Genomic DNA, 17,519 nt, shown 5'->3' on the forward strand with positions numbered 1-17,519 from the left:
GGCGGGGAGCGCCCCCTTCTACGCTGAACACCACGTCTATAAAACTATGAGGGCTCACCCGGAAGCGCTTCTATGAGGGCGGTACTAGGCGCTGTGGTTGCTTTTGGGTGTGCAATGCGTTTCCTCAGTTAGGTTTCTCCGTCGTGATCGGTTCGCGCCGCAGACATCTTCCTCCGGGTTCCGCGCCTGCTGGCCTCAAACGCGGGGCTGCCCTCTTTCCGCCCGGCTCAATCTCTGTTACCATTAGTCCTCTCTGCACGCTGAGTGATGCTGTTACGGGGTTCCGGAACCGCGGGACCGTGGGGGTGGCTGACGCTGCTGCTGGTGGCCTGCGCGGCATGGGCCTCTGAGATCACTTTTGAGCTGCCTGACAACGCCAAGCAATGCTTCTACGAGGAGATTGTTCAGGGCACTAAGTGCACCCTCGAGTTTCAGGTACTCCTTGCTTCCCTCGGTCCCCGGGGAATCTCTTGTTATTTCACTTTTACCATTAATATTAGGGTTTTAATAACTTAATACCTATATAAATTGGTGGGCACTTAGGCTGTTCACATAACATAGTTTATCTGAAGTGTTGCTTCTGGTGCTTGGCACCTCTGAATAAATCTTTATAGCATATGTTTGAATAGATATTTAAATATTTCAAACAAAATGTCTACTACTTTAGAAAGCTTCTGTATACATATAAAAGGGCTGTGCCTTTGGATAGAAGTCTCTTCACCTTTCAGGATGCTTTATCTTAAAGGCAAGAAGTTTGGAGCATCGATTAAATATAACTACTAGCCTGAGAGTCATCAGAATAGTGATCTATGAATACCTAAATTGCTAATTGCTCTTGCTGTGGAGATAGGATAGCTAGTCTGATTCTACAGAACAATGTGCTATAGACCAATAATCAGAGGCTGATAATACTTGAGACAATCATGAAGTTTTGAGTTGCTTGTAGGCATAATCTGAATGTGTTGGTGTGGGAAAGAAATACTGTCATTAATTGTGCAGGAATGAGGCAGCAGAACCTCTAGAGCATGCTCTGTTGACATGCACATATGAAAATGCGCCAGGCTGTAATACCTGTTCTACTGGACATATGCTATTCCTGCAACATAAAGCAGCTTGACCTAATAGGCTAGTTAGATAGTTTAGGCCATACATAAAGGAGCTGGTCTATTGCATTTTGGCAATCTCAACTTGCTGAATAAATTGCATGGATGGGCTTGTGGATATAGCAAATTACTGATTTATTACAGTAATGTCTTTGCTCCATCAAATTTAATCTACTCTAGCCTTTGCTATAGTACCAGTATCTTAAAATAACTAAAACTTCCCTCATAAACCATTAGAAAACATAGTTAACATTACATATCCTCAATTTAAAAGATCTTATTTTGAATTGTTCTGTGAGTCTTCCATAGGTTGAGGATTTTTGCAAACTTGTATTGAAAGATTTTTAAATTAATGCATTTTATTTTAAAACATTTGTCAGATCAAACAATTTGAAGTGCTAGTTGGATGTCTGGTCTGCTTAAGACAATTTCTTGTTTTCAGGTGATCACTGGAGGTCATTATGATGTTGACTGTCAGGTGGAAGGTCCTGATGGTGCTGTATTATACAAAGAGATGAAGAAACAATATGATAGTTTTACATTTACTGCATCCAAAAATGGAACATACAAATTCTGCTTCAGCAATGAGTTCTCTACTTTCACACACAAAACTGTGTACTTTGATTTCCAAGTTGGAGAAGATCCACCACTGTTTCCTAGTGAGAACAGAGCAACTGCACTTACTCAGGTAAAAGAGTTGTGTTTGACAGCAACTGTTAGGTGGAGGGAATGTTTTTCAAATTCAACTGCACTAGATATCTATATCACTGTTGAAAATTAATGGGTTGGAGCTTCTTTAAAATAAACTGAGTTACTAAAAGTGAACCTTTTCCGAAAATTAGGATTTCCAGAATGCAGAGCTGAGGAGGAATTGCCAAGTGTTTAAGTGGAAATTAGGGAAAATAGACTGTGTCTTAGAGTTTAAGGGAACTTTTTTATGCCATGGTTCTATGTCTGTGGGAGTGTGGATTTCATAAAGTGTAAAATATCAGTGGATCAGGGTTTTCAAAATTCCTGAACTTTGGAGAAACTTTGAGAACAATTTGTTTTTATATTAAAATAGTTTAGAGTCTCTTTTGAGGGGAAGACTTGAATGGTTGATCTCTTATGTAACTATCACTTTAAAAATGGGAAGAGAATTCTAGCGAAATAAAAAAATGAACAAAATCAGTCATACTTAACTGGCTTCTAGATATGTCATTTATAAGACACTTAAGTGGCAAAGCAGTATTCTTGCTCCAAACTTATTTTCCTAATGTTCCTTTCTTTCTTCAGAATTTTAGTTTTACAGCACTTTTTCCCAAACTAAATTGGCCAACTTCACTTGGAACAGTCACTTCACAAATTATCACTAACATTCTTACACTATAACTGTTACCAAACTTCACTTTAAGAAGCCATTTTGAAATGCTGGATGTGGCCACTATTTTACTAGTTTGAACTAAATGGTAGAAATGACACTTGCCAAATATCCATCTTGCTCACTTGAATTTACCCCATGTAAGTCTGCAGTGGCCAAAATTTCTAATGAGTAGGTGACTTTCTGTGAATTCAGTTAATTCTTATCTCTTTCTTCTCATCACTTTTTCTCTTCTGCTTTATGTTGTCTTTTGATTCTTGATCCTGTAGCTCCATATCTCCCTGTACTTTCTTTAGTCTTCATTCTGTGCATTCTGTTACATGTTTTGGGGTTTTTTTTGTGTATTGAGGGGGGTGTGTGTGTATTTGGGGGTTTTTGTTGGTTAGTACTTTGGCACCAGTAGAGAGTACTGAGAACACAGAACATGCAGATTCTAGATCCAGCATCTTTGCAGGCTGTGGGAGAAGGTATAAGAAAAAGTTTATAACTGGGTTGTAGCATACATAATGCAAATCACATCTTTGGGAAAGAGGAATTTAACTTTCAAAGCATAACTCATCTTTGGTAAGTAGGTTCTCCATTACAGTTTTCTTGAGGCTTGTAGTATGACCAAATTTGGGTGGACTTTCACAGAAACTGTAAAAAGTAAATCCCTGAAACTAGACTTTGTTTAAATTTAAGATCCCTGCTGCAGAGTAGGGGAGGGCTCCATAATTTAGCAGTGAAATAAATGGCAGAACTTAATGCATGAAATCTCTTCCTGAATTTTGTTTAGAAGAATATCTTGGACTTGTTCAGACACATGTCCTGAAAGTCATCAACTTGAAAAGCTGATTTGACACAGATATAAGTAATTGACAGTGGTTTTTATTAGGGTGTCAAACACTTCCTTTTATAATAGATTGTGCTTTTGATCTTTAGTAAAGACTGATTTTTAGGGGATAGCCAGTTGGTTAGTTGTTCTAAAACTTAAGTATTTTGAAGATATTAATTAATTTCTTGATGGTCAAAAGACAGTCATGGGTACTGACTCTTACTTTCAGAAGATAAACTGAAAATGGAAGAAGTTTGTGTAAAATGATCTAGGTCTTGGAAAAGCCTGTAGTACATAAATTGCAAAGGTTAAGATTTTTCAGGTAAGAAAAGGGAATGTGTTTGTTTTTTATGACAGCTGACAAGTGCAGTTGGGCAATTTGGTCTTCAGTGATGTCATTTTTTTCTGTACAAAAACATACTAAAGAGACATTTTAATGATAAAAAATAATAGTCCTTCACAATCTCAAGATTGATGGATGGGCACTTGAAATCTTTCAGGAAAACAAAATGAGCTTGTTCTTTGACTCAAATGCAACCCAAGAAGGTAAAAAGATGAAGTCTTGTGCTTTTCCTCTTTGTGCATTATATGGCATTACATTATAAACTAGAAACTCAGTAATAGGTTATGTTTTGTTCTCACACATGTAGAGATGTGTGAGATATGTTTTGATCTCACACATTAGATATTTTCCCAATATCTAATCTAAACCTCCCTTGGCGCAACTTGAGGCCATTTCTTCTCGTTTTATCGCTAGTTACTTGGGAGAAGAGACCGACACCCACCACACCACAACCCCCTTTCAGGTAGTTGTAGAGAGCGATAAGGTCTCCCCTCAGCCTCCTCTTCTCCAGACTAAACAACCCCAGTTCCCTCAGCCATTTCTCAGAAGACTTGTTCTCCAGACCCCTCACCAGCTTCGTTGCCTTTCTTTGGACACGCTACAGCAACTCAATGTCCTTCTTGTAGTGAGGGGCCCAAACTGAACACAGTACTCAAGGTGTGGCCTCACCAGTGCCAAGTACAGGGGCACAATCACTTCCCTACCCCTGCTGGCCACACTATTTGTGATATAGGCCAGGATGCTGTTGGCCTTCTTGGCCACCTGGGCACACTGCTGGCTCATATTCAGCCGGCTGTCAACCAGCACCCCCAGGTCCCTTTAAGCCAGGCAGCTCTCCAGCCACTCCTCCCCAAGCCTACAGCGCTGCATGGGGTTGTTGTGGCCAAAGTGCAGGACCCTGCACTTGGCCTTATTAAACCTCATACAGTGGACCTCTGCCCATCGATCCAGCCTGTCCAGATCCCTCTGCAGAGCCCTCCTACCCTCCAGCAGATCAACACTCCCACCCAACTTGGTGTCATCTGCAAACTTACTGAGGGAGAACTTGATCCCCTCATCCAGATCATCAATAAAGATACTGAACAAGACCTGCCCCAGAACCGAGCCCTGGGGAACACCGCTTGTGACTGGCTGCCAGCTGGATTTAACTCCATTCACCGCAACTCTCTGGGCTCGGCCCTCCTGCCAGTTCTTTACCCAGTGAAGAGTAAACCTGTCTAAGCCACGAGCTGCCAGTTTCTCCAGGAGAATGCTGTGGGAGATGGTGTCAAAAGCTTTACTAAAGTCCAGGTAGACAACATCCACAGCCATTCCCTCATCCACTAGGCGGGTCACCTGGTCATAGAAGGAGATCAGGTTGTTCAAGCAGGACCTGCCTTTCATGAACCCATGCTGGCTGGGCCTGATCCCTTGGTTGTCCTGCACATGCCCTGTGAGCACCCTCAAGATGAACCTCTCCATGATCTTCCCCGGTACAGAGGTCAGGCTGACAGGCCTGTAGTTCCCCGGATCCTCCTTCTGGCCCTTCTTGTAGATGGGCATCACATTGGCAAGCCTCCAGTCTTCTGGGACCTCCCCTGTTAACCAGGACTGCTGATAAATGATGGAGAGTGGCTTGGCAAGCTCCTCTGCCAGCTCCCTCAGCACTCTTGGGTGGATCCCATCAGGCCCCATAGAATTGTGGGTGTCCAGGTGGCTTAACAGGTCCTTAACTGTTTCCTGCTGCATTATGAGTTGTTTTCAGGTTAGAAAAGGGAATGTGATTTTTATGAAAGGTGACAAGTGCAGTTGGGCAATTTGGTCTTGAGTGTTTGTTATATGTATATGGTAGGGAGCATCCAGGAACACTGAAAGATAAGAGTTGTTCTTTCTCTAATCACTTTTTACATATGTGACTAATAGAAGGGTCTCACGCCAAAAGAACATGTTGAGGACAGCAATCTACATTTCAGGCTTTTGTGAAACTGAAGTTTGAGAATTATGCGATGAAGAATCACATACTTTTGAAATCTGAAAGTGTTTTAATATCTGCTATGCACATCTTAATGATATTTGAAACTTACTAGCTGTCTAAATCTGGAGAGAGATTTACTGCTTTTTTTGCTGGTATATGTGGAATTAACAGATGTTGGATCACTGACATTTCAATACAGTTTTTATATTCACTTCTGAACCCAAATATGCATGAATTTTAATATTCAGTTTGTGGTTCTTAGAGTGCATTACTTTCTATTGGGTCTGCTGTTTTGCACACTTTGATACTTAAGTCAGTCACATTCCTGTGTGTAAAACTTGATTAATATGTTAGATTTATAATATTTCAGTCTGATAGTGGACTGAGATAATCTGTAAAGCTGTGAATCTTAATTTTAAATATCAAACCACAGAACTTCACAGAACAAGCACTAGAAGGGTTCTTACCTGATCTGTGTATTTGTTTGCTTCTCTAGATGGAGTCTGCGTGTGTTTCAATTCATGAAGCTTTGAAGTCTGTCATTGATTATCAGACTCATTTCCGGTTGAGAGAAGCACAAGGCCGCAGCAGAGCAGAGGATTTAAACACAAGAGTAGCCTATTGGTCAATAGGGGAAGCAATCATTCTTCTTGTAGTTAGTATTGGGCAGGTATTTCTCCTCAAAAGCTTCTTCTCGGATAAAAGAACCACGACAACCCATGTTGGATCATAACTGGTAGTGCTAATGCTTCAGGTCATTGTGCTATTCTCTTGTGAAATTACTGTTCTCCAATTAATTGTAGGTACAAAGGAACTAAATATGTGAAAAATCCAAATGTCTGCCTCTCCTCATTGATTACAATCACAAAACAGACCTCAAAAGTTATGAGAGACACCCAATTTGAAATATAGAGTAAACAATGTTTTCTGATACTTGTATTAAACCTCTCTTGGTTTTGCTGACTTTAATCCAAATTGAGTTTGACTTTACTGATAAGATTACCCATCTGTGGTATTAATGCTTTAAAAGAATCCAACCCAGTGTCTGATGTGAAAGACAATACTCATGAAGATTTGATTTGACTTTAATTTTTAGGCTGAATGTATTGGATTATAAACAAGCTAATGTGATGAACTGTAGTTGCAAGACGTATTGCGCTGTTTTGATTTGCTATTAAAAAAAATAATATCCAATTGTATACTTTGCTTATCTGTAAAAATGTTGCAAGCCTGATACTACATGATGATGGTAATTCTCCACCTGCCTGGTAAATCTCCACCTTTAAAACCTGCTAAATTTTATACTTGTGTGTATTTGCTTTTCTACATTAAAATATAATGCATTTCCTCTTTTACAATGTTTTACTAAATAACTTCTAAACAGGCTACTCGGGAAATGTGCTTTCTCTATTAAAAAACTTAAATCTCCAAGTTGTTTTTAGAAATGCAATAAAATTGGGAATCTTGTTACTTTGTCACTGAAGCTGTGCAGTCTCTGTACTTGTGCTGCTGCAGCATGTCAGATTTAAGACCAGAGATAGTTTGATTTTTATCAAGCAATACAGCACCAGCACTGGACAGTTATATTGCATCCATTAGACACATGCAAAGCTTTTTATTAAATTATTTTCCTATTAAGAAGCCCATTTGATGCTAATATTGCATTGCGTGAGTGCTGTGAACTTTTATATTTCCCCTGTTTGGTGCACTGATACATTATGGCCTTGTGCATATAATTGCCACTCTCTTCTGTTAATGGTCAGGAAATGTTTTAAATATTTTGGGGTATCTTTTTGGTAGATTTGTAGCTGCATTGCTTCCACTGCTCATGTCTTTAGTTTATGTATTGTGAAAAAAATTCTTGTTTTATTTGTATGTGGAAGATAGTAAATGTATGTACATACAAGTAGCTTGAACTAGTCAAAATAAAGCTAAACTTCTTCAGATAGTTCTGGAGTAATAAATGAACTCTGACCAATTTTTGAGTGCACACAGACAAAACTAAGATGAAAAACATTGAGTTACTAACTCTAATTCAAAAGACTCCACTTAAACTAGTTTTCAGCAAGCAGAGAAAGAATGCTAAATCCTCATTAATTGCCTGTATTATTTCCAGCAAAAAATTATCAAGTTTTATACATACACATGTCCAAGTGGCACTTGGACACTCTGAGATTAATTGATCTAAGATGATCTCACTTGAAAATGGTGTGGTAATTAAAAAAAAAAAAATTCTTCTTGTCTCTGTTGTAAACTCATAAACTACTCTTTCAGAACTGAGAACCTTTGATACTTCAAAAATGAGTTAAAAGGTCACAGGGATATTAAAAAGCTTAATGTATATTCTATTCAGAATTATGTATAATATCCTTCTATTTTGTATTGAACTTGCAATATTGCAGTCCCATTTTTGAGGTGCAAGCTTCCCTGAAATTATAAAACAAAAAAGCTAGTACTTTCTTTTTATGCCTGCACACAATATTCTTGACTGTACCTATATGCTTTACCCTTATGTTTCAGCAACTGATCTTAAGTATTTTTTTGTTTCATAACACAAATGGTGCAGTTTAGGTGCAAGAGTCAGATAAAAACATGATTTAATTTTGATAGTGTCCACTATAATTTGAAGCCTGGATATCACTTGTTGAGTAGCTTTAATCACAACAGAAACATTTCTTTCAAAAATTTTAACTTTTTTTTTTTTTCCATTAAGTCAGTTCTGTGTACTGTCAAAATTGGTACACAGTGGAGTAAACTGTATTACCTGGCTGTCACATACATGTCTCTAATTTTTCTTAATGTTTGAATGTGTTGAATGGGACTGTTTAGCTCAATATTATTCCTGCTGAGGTTAGTGGACTTGAATTTTGCATTGAAGTTAGGTATCGGAATCAAACCTCGGATATAATGTTGTATAATATGCAGCAATAGCTTAAAAATGCCTTTATTTTGGGGTTATGGAAAACATGATACACTAAAAATTTTATGTATTTTTTTAAAAAAGCGATTGGATAGGATATAATAAAACACATGCTACCACCTCAACACTGGGTGAAGAAATGCTTTGTGATTTTGATTTTTTTTATTTTTTTTTTTTGTTAAAGCTGCATATATGAAAAGAATAGTTCCATCAGTGGTGTGATATGCAACTAAACCACCCTGTGTTAGATGAGATACAACTGTGTTTGAAATTGTGAAAGGTTTCAACTATTCCTTGGATGTTTTATGTTTACATAATTTCTTTTCATATCCTGAAACATTAGTCCTTGTTTTAGTTTGAAAGGGAAAAAAAGTTTGAATAAGACAAAAAGACCCTGTGAATATTGCATGGGGAAAATACAAATTAATATATGAATGTGATCACATTACCTTCAAAAGTGTTTATTCACCTGACATTTGATTGTTATTTCTATTACTGTACACTGAGAATTGTACAAGTCAACTGCTGTTCATAATTAGACATGTTTTAAGGTCATTGGAAAAACTCAAGTTAGAGCAAGATGGTGTGGTTACTGGCTCTTTGCTTAGCACATTATCAGTGCATGCAATAATAACTATAAACCTGTTCCTGTTGGAGTGGAATTTGAAGTATTTGACCTCTGATGCCTGGAATGACTTGACCTATTGCATCTGTTCCTGTTAATACAGGATGACCTAGAAAAATGTATCTAGTGATATCTAATGATGGGATATAAGTTATAAGCTTTAAGTAATTCTTATATAGTAGTGTGAGGAATGAGTGATTCGTGTAAAGAAAATCTAGTGAATATAAGCTTGAAGCAAATGTCATTTATATTGAAATAAAGGAATATATGTAGGGCATGACCATAAACAGGGGAGTGGTAGTCTTTATGTAACTTCCTGATAAGTATAGTTTGGGTAACTCCCTTGATATGTGTAGCTTATGTAGCCTCCTGATATGTAAGTTAGTTCCTGATATACTAGTGCAAACCAGTGTTGTAAATAACCGCAGAAATGTCAAGAAAATGTATAGCCAAATAAGGTAGCATAATATAAGTAGAATAACGGAGCGCCTGCACAAACAGAGAGGTCATGTAGAGTGCACTGACGAAGAGGAGCATCTTCCTCCCAACGACCACCGGACGACCACCTAGAAAAAGATGAAGCATGCGCAGACCGGGGAAGTGATGACGTACTTAAAGAAAGAGTCATCTTCCAAGAAAAAGGCGGAGAAAGGCGAGAAATGAAGCCTAGAGAAGTATAAAGGAAGGAATTGTAAGAAGCGAAGGTGTGTGTCTTGGTAGAGCGGAGACTCCCGGCGCACCCAGCGCTGTTTGCTTGCCTCTATTCATTTAATAAATTGCAAACTTAAATTGGAATCCTGTTTGGGACTAAAACATTTATCACAATTGGGGGCTCGTCCGGGATGGTCTTGGTTCCTGAATTCTGACTTGATCTAGGAGGGGCGCCCCACCATTTGGTGGCTCCTGATCGGGTCGGGTCGGGACTAACACCATCCTGAACCCAAATAGGGGCAAGCAAAGAATTTAATTTTTATGAGCTCCCTTGCCGGCTGCAGTAGTTTATTTTGCCCGTAATTCTGCGCGCGAAGATCCGAACGAAGACGACAGGGTTGTAAGTATTTAAGGTGTATACCGTTCGGTTGGGTGGGATTCGGTTGCCTGTGTGCGTAAGAGTGTGACTGAGACGGAACCTCGTTCCGAAGCGATTGTGGAGGTCTTCTAACTGCGGTTCCAATCTCCCGCGAGGGACTTGGCCGGTGAAGGACCGAAGCGATTCTTAGAGGATTCGTGGGTGGGTGACAAGTTTGAAACCCCCTGCAAGACACTCTTGTTGGTAACCAAGGGCTGTAGGAATTGCCACAGTAAAAATTCCTAGATGGGTCAGACGAAATCGAGAACCCAGGACTAGAAGAAAGGGAGCGAATTACTAAAAATACCTCCGGAGAGTCCATTAGGAATAATGTTAAAACATTGGAATAATAAGGGCCCTGGAAAAGGGAAGACAAAAGAGAAATTAGTTAAATATTGTATGGTAAAATGGCCAAAGAACCCCTTGAGACCCCACGTTTTTTTGCCTGTATTTGGGTCATTTGAGGATTGGGTTTGTCAGGCGCTAAACCTGTATGTAAATTCTAAGGAACCGTTTTGCCAGGAGAAGAGCGAGTATGCTAGTTTATGGATAAAGGCCTGTGTGGGCATTTTTAATCTTAAAATAGGAGTAGGGAAAAATAAGACCGTAGGGGAGCAACACATGGAAAAGGAAAAGAAGGATTGGGACCCCCTAGATCACTTACCTCCCCCGTATAATCCAGCTACCCGTCAAATACCGTCACCAAATTTGACGACTTCCCCTACGGCCCTGGGGTCAAATTCAACTCTAAGGGAAGGATCCCAAACTGAGCACCCAGAGCGTCTTTGTATCCTTTACGGGAAGTACCTCTGGGTGGAGATAGAGGATTGGCAAGAGAGAGGGTTGGAAGAATTACTAAGAGAAGCTCAAAAGATTTATGTCAGGAGGGACGAAGAAAAACAAAAAGCAGAGGCAAGAATTTTTGTAGCAGCAGTGAGGGAAAGTCAGAGGAGTAAGACTCAGCTGGGAGAGAAAAAAGATAAGAGACCAGAACAGCCACCCCAGGGACAATCTCATCAAGACAGACCCACAGTTCCCATCTGTTACTATTGTAACAAAAAGGGACATGTTCAGAAAAACTGCCGTAAACTGGAACAGGATGAGAAAATGTTCAAAGAGGATTAGGGGTGTCAGGGGCTATATCTTCTGGGGACCTCAACATCAACAGAGCCCTTGATAAAACTATTAGTAGGTCCCCAAAAAGAAGAAGTTTTATTTTTAGTAGATACTGGAGCTGAAAGGTCAACGATTCAGAAACTCCCAAAAGGGGTAGGAAAAGGAAAAGCCCAGATGTCAGTAATAAGTGCAAAAGGAGAACCCTTCAAAGTCCCCATCTTAGAAGAAGTAGAGATTGAGACAGAGACAAAAATTTGTTTAAATGATTTACTTTTATTACCAGAAGCAGAATATAACCTATTAGGGAGGGACTTGATTTTAAAACTAAACCTAACTATTCAGAGCCAAGGAGATCGGTTAATATATTAACTTATGTACCTTAACCCAACTTGATGAGGAAAAAATTGACCCCCAAGTATGGTATAAGGAAGGAGATGTTGGGAGATTAGATATGGAACCCATCAAGGTACAAATAACAGACCCTCATAAGCCAATTAGAATTAAACAATATCCTATATCTATAGAAGGCCGGAGGGGTCTAAAACCTATTGTGGATAAATTACTAAAAAAATGGGACTTTGGAACCATGTATGTCACCCCATAATACCCCTTTACTCCCTGTAAAGAAATCAGATGGTACATATAGGATGGTACAGGATTTGAGAGCCGTGAATCGGCGAACAATCACCAAATTCCCTGTCGTGGCAAATCCTTATACTTTATTGAGTCACCTGTCTCCTAAACATATTTGGTATAGTGTAATAGATTTGAAAGATGCCTTTTGGGCCTGTCCTTTGGATAAGGGTTCAGAGATTATTTTACCTTTGAATGGGAAGACCCCGAAACAGGACGAAAAACAACAATTAAGGTGGACTGTGCTACCACAAGGGTTTACGGAGTCACCAAATTTGTTTGGACAGACCTTAAAAAAAATCTTACAAGGTTTTACAGTACACGAGGAGGGAAAATTATTACAATATGTGAATGATTTACTGATAGCAGGAGAAACTGAAGAGGAGACCCGAAAAGCCACCATTAGATTGTTAAATTTTTTAGAGAAAAAGGGATTAAAAGTGTCCTGCTCGAAATTACAATTTATAGAGCAAGAAGTAAAATATTTGGGACATTGGTTAAGCAAAGGAAAAAAAAAGAAATCAGATCCTGACTGGGTTTCTGGTATTTTAATCCTAAGACCTCCACAGACTAAAAAGGGAATGAAAAAAAAAAAAAAAACCAAAACCAAAAACCTGGTGGGATATTTATCCAAATTGTTAGATTCGGTGAGCAGGGGGTGGCCAGCATGTCTCCAAGCCCTAGTTGCTACGGCATTATTGATAGAGGAAGCTAGGAAAATTACCTTTAGTGCACCTCTAAAGGTATATACGCCACATAATGTTAGGAATGTCCTCCAATAGAGGACAGAGAAATGGTTGACAGATAGTCGACTTTTGAAATATGAAACCATCTTGATAGATTCACCTAATTTGGAATTAGGAGTCACCTCTGCCCAGAGCCCCGCTCAGTTCCAGTTTGGGGAACCCTCAGAAGCAGTAGTGCTATAACACAATTGTTTAGAAGTTATAGAATCCCAGACAAAAGTAAGGCTCGATCTTAGAGATATTGAATTAGAGGGAGGAGAAAAATTGTTTGTAGATGGATCCTCCCGAGTAATAGAAGGGAAGAGAAAATCAGGATATGCAAAAATTGACAAGGACTTAGAACTTGTGGAATCAGGACCTTTGAGTCCATCATGGTCAGCTCAGACTTGTGAGCTTTATGCCCTATGTAGGGCCCTGGAATTATTAAAAGAAAGAAGAGGGACTATATTTACAGATTCCAAATATGCATATGGAGTAGTCCATACTTTTGGAAAAATTTGGGAGGAAAGAGGCTTGATTAACACTCAAGGAAAGAACTTAATACATCAGGAGTTGATAGTAAAATTTTAAAAGTGTTAAGAGAACCAAAGGAAATAGCCGTGGTGCATGTGAGGGAACACCAAAAGGGATTAGATTATCGAATTAGAGGAAATAATTTAGCAGATAAGGAGGCTCAGGAAGCAGCCTTGAGGATTGAAACTGTTAAAATTAATCATACACAAACAAGGGAGGACACTAGTGGAAGAGGATAAGAGGAAAAGGAGAAAAAGTTTACGCTGGAGGAACAAGCAAAATTAGAGAAAATAGGAGCTAGAGTGGAACAAGGGAAATGGACATTACCTGATGAGCGAGAGATGTTGCCAAAAGCTTACGCTAGGCAAGTATTAGAACGCTTACACGCGCAAACACATTGGGGTACAAAAGTGTTAAGTGATCATTTCCTTAAACAGTTTGGCTGTATTGGAATTTTTTGAAATAGCAAGGCAAATTACACAAGGGTGTTTAACTTGTCAAAGGGTAAATAAGGCCGTGTTTCGACAAGTGGCCATGGGAGGAAGAAAACTAGCTTATAGACCGTTTGAAAGGATTCAAGTCGACTTTACCGAATTACCGAGAATAGGAAGATTGAAATATTTGTTAGTTATAGTAGACCATTTAACACGATGGGTCGAAGCCTATCCTGTAGCAAGAGCGACAGCTCAGACGGTGATAAAATTTTATTAGAACACCTAATCCCCAGGTATGGGATAATACAATATATTGATTCTGATCAAGGCACTCGCTTTACTTCTAAAATTATAAAATCCTTGTGCCAATCATTAGGTATTAAATGGGAATATCATACCCCATGGCATCCTCAAAGTTCGGGAGTAGTAGAAAGAATAAACCAAACAATAAAGCAAGAGCTAGCGAAGCTAATGGTTGAAACACAGATGCCATGGACTAAATGTTTACCGCTAGCCCTTCTTAACATAAGGATCAAACCGCACAGTGAGACTGGATTATCGCCATATTAGGTTTTATACGGCATGCCCTATCTCCAAGGGAAACAATGTAGTGGAAGATTATAATATTCGGAAATATGTTATCGTTTTAGGAGAAAGGTTGAAAGAACTAAGAGATATAGGAATAATGGCACAAACCCTACCTTTGGGGTTTGCAATCCATCAATTTAAACCAGGGGATAAGGTACTGATCAAAACTTGGAAGAAAGAAACTTTAGTTCCTTCATGGGAAGGACCCTTTGTTGTATTGTTAACTACAGATACTGCCATCCGGACCGCGGAAAAGGGGTGGACACACGCGACTCGAGTAAAAGGACCCATGAAAGACTGGAAAGTTATTTTACAACCTGGAACCACAAAAATAACATTAAAAAGGGAATGAACGTATGAGAAATGATCACGAATTAAAGACTATAGCATTAAGCAATTATCGGGCAGGACTAAGTTTATGTCCACTCTGTAAACCATGTTGTATGATTATTGAGGGTTAGGTGTAACCTGTGTAACAAATATATCATTTCCCACAGAGGCTAACAGGGACGTTTTCAAACTCAAAGCTGAAGTTTCCTCTGCATTCGGTGTGGACAGACTACTCCTATAGGAGATTTCTGGTGGGTAAGATTTATTACTGTCATCGAAATAAAGAAGTCTGCTTGAGAAGGGGGAGAGGGCAAGACCGGGTAGGGATTCTCAGTCGCGACCAAGTAAGGCCAGTCAAGGACGAGCACCCCTTGTAGCTGATGCCTCCGACCATGAGATCCCTTACCGGACCTCTCCTGATTTTACTCGGACTCACCAACCTGGCGACAGGTAATCAAAATTGCACCGTGTGCATAAGAACCACCCGGCACGGACGAGTAAGTAATAAAACATTAATATACCACACCTATTACGAGTGCAAAGGGAAAAGGGAAACAGAACGGGAGTTGTATATACAATGGAACACAATATAAGAAATGCTCAGTGGAAAATGATACTGTTTGTTACGATCCAAAGGAACTTCCTTATCAATAGTGGGTAGAAATGAAAACAAATTCGGAAGTAGGAAGATTAATTGGAATAAGTAAGGATATGGCCAATTTGAGCACATCAGTATCAGTAATTTTTGATGCATGCGATATTATAGATGATGATCTGGATATTAATTGTGGGAGTGTAGAGTGGAGATGGTACTATAGTAATCAACCAAAATATATTTGCCCAGGTGGAGGTGGATGTCAATGTCAGATAAATCCTGATTATGTACCTAGTCAAATGGTGAGATATCAGTCAGCACACCTATGTGGAAGAAGGGGATGGTCTTGTGTATGTTAGGATACTGCAAGCTGGGGATATGACAGCCAATGTGGGGATTTACAAGCTTCAATCACAAGGGTACACACAGACAATAATTGTACAACCTGTACCTGTAATTTAGTAAATTTAACCCTTATAAATTTAGAAATTTGGAAACAGAAAAAAAAAAATAACCAAAATTGGACTTAAGATATATGGACCTGGAGAAGACCCAGGTGTAGTTATTAATATTGAAATGAAAGAAAAGAGAATCAGTGCAGCATAGACTGTTATTTAAGTCATTTTATCATGAAATGGAAACAGGAACGAAATATGAAATTCCCACAGTGGCTAAAAATCTATTTGTAAATCTTGCTGAGAACATTGCTAAGTCACTAAATGTAACTAATTGTTATTTATGTGGTGGAACTAATCAGGAGAGAATTGGCCCTGGGAGGCCCAAGAGAGCAACATATCAGACCCTAATGTTTAGAATATATCAACGCAGGTCAGGAAACAACAATGGATATTACAAACCAGCATAATAGGAAGAAGCTGTTGGCAAAATGATGGCGGGAGTAAACCAGTCAGATATTTAGTATGTGAAGGGGGATATAACTGGAATAGTACTTACCAAAAGTAGGATAAATGGGGCACTGCCCAAGAAATAAGTAAAAATCATGCGAATTGGACCAACGGAACCATTATTGATAAAGGGTGGTCAAGTCCAGAAGGGCAATATTGGATCTGTGGAAAATTTGCATATACCCGATTACCAAAAAAATTGGACCGGAGCGTGCGTGTTAGGAACTATACGGCCAAGCTTTTTCTTATTACCTATAAACCGAGGAGAACACCTAGGGGTACCGGTATATACAGACGCATTAGAAACTCACAACCGAAGGGAAAAAAGAGAGCTACAAATAGGAAAATGGAAAGATAATGAGTGGTCACCTGAAAGAATAATAGCATATTATGACCCAGCAACATGGGCAGAAGATGGGTCCTGGGGATATAGGACCCCCATTTATATGTTGAATAGAATAATCAGGTTGCAAGCTGTAGTAGAAATAATTGTAAATAAAACGGGTAATGCTCTAGGATTGGTGGCTAAACAAAATACTAAAATGCGTACAGCCCTATATCAAAATAGACTTGCGCTAGACTATTTACTAGCACAGGAAGGAGGAGTCTGTGGAAAATTTAATCTCACAAATTGTTGTTTAGAGATAAATGATGAAGGAAAAGCCATCAATGAATTAGTAAGAGAAATGAAAAAGTAGCCCATATGCCAGTCCAAACGTGGAATGGAATAAATGTCCAAGGACTATGGACAACGTGGGAAAATTTATTCTCAGGAAACTGGGTAACAAAAATCATTATCGTTTTGTTAGGATTGTTTGGAGGTATGTTAATAATACCATGTCTAATTCCTTGTCTTTCACAAGCTGTAGCTTCTGCGATTAATGGAATGAAATTTACAGCCACTACAATAGAACCAACACAGAGTGAGAGAAAACATGTTTTAATGTTGGTAAAACATATAGAGGAACCCGAGTTAATACCCATCAAACAAACTTTAAATAAATTTTACACGAATCACAGTGGTGAAAAAAAAAACCGGGGGATTGTGAGGAATGAGTGATTCGTGTAAAGAAAATCTAGTGAATATAAGCTTGAAGCAAATGTCGTTTATATTGAAATAAAGGAATATATGTAGGGCATGACCATAAACAGGGGAGTGGTAGTCTTTATGTAACTTCCTGATAAGTATAGTTTGGGTAACTCCCTTGATATGTGTAGCTTATGTAGCCTCCTGATATGTAAGTTAGTTCCCGATATACTAGTGCAAACCAGTGTTGTAAATAACCGCAGAAATGTCAAGAAAATGTATAGCCAAATAAGGTAGCATAATATAAGTAGAATAACGGAGCGCCTGCACAAACAGAGAGGTCATGTAGAGTGCACTGACGAAGAGGAGCATCTTCCTCCCAACGACCACCGGACGACCACCTAGAAAAAGATGAAGCATGCGCAGACCGGGGAAGTGGTGACG

General features: G+C 39.1%; 1 protein-coding gene across 1 annotated transcript; it reads left to right on the forward strand.

The window, feature by feature from the left end:
• Nucleotides 1-267: 267 nt before the first annotated feature.
• Nucleotides 268-6,307, forward strand: LOC309415102 (transmembrane emp24 domain-containing protein 7-like; the record flags this gene model as incomplete). Its single annotated transcript, XM_082012547.1, has 3 exons — nt 268-435; nt 1,546-1,791; nt 6,071-6,307. 3 exons carry the CDS (start codon nt 268-270, stop codon nt 6,305-6,307), a joined length of 651 nt encoding a protein of 216 aa, XP_081868673.1.
• Between the last annotated feature and the right edge of the window lie 11,212 nt (nt 6,308-17,519).

Source organism: Phaethon aethereus, assembly GCF_964289735.1.
Source record: "Phaethon aethereus genome assembly, chromosome: W".
NCBI lineage: Eukaryota > Metazoa > Chordata > Aves > Phaethontiformes > Phaethontidae > Phaethon > Phaethon aethereus.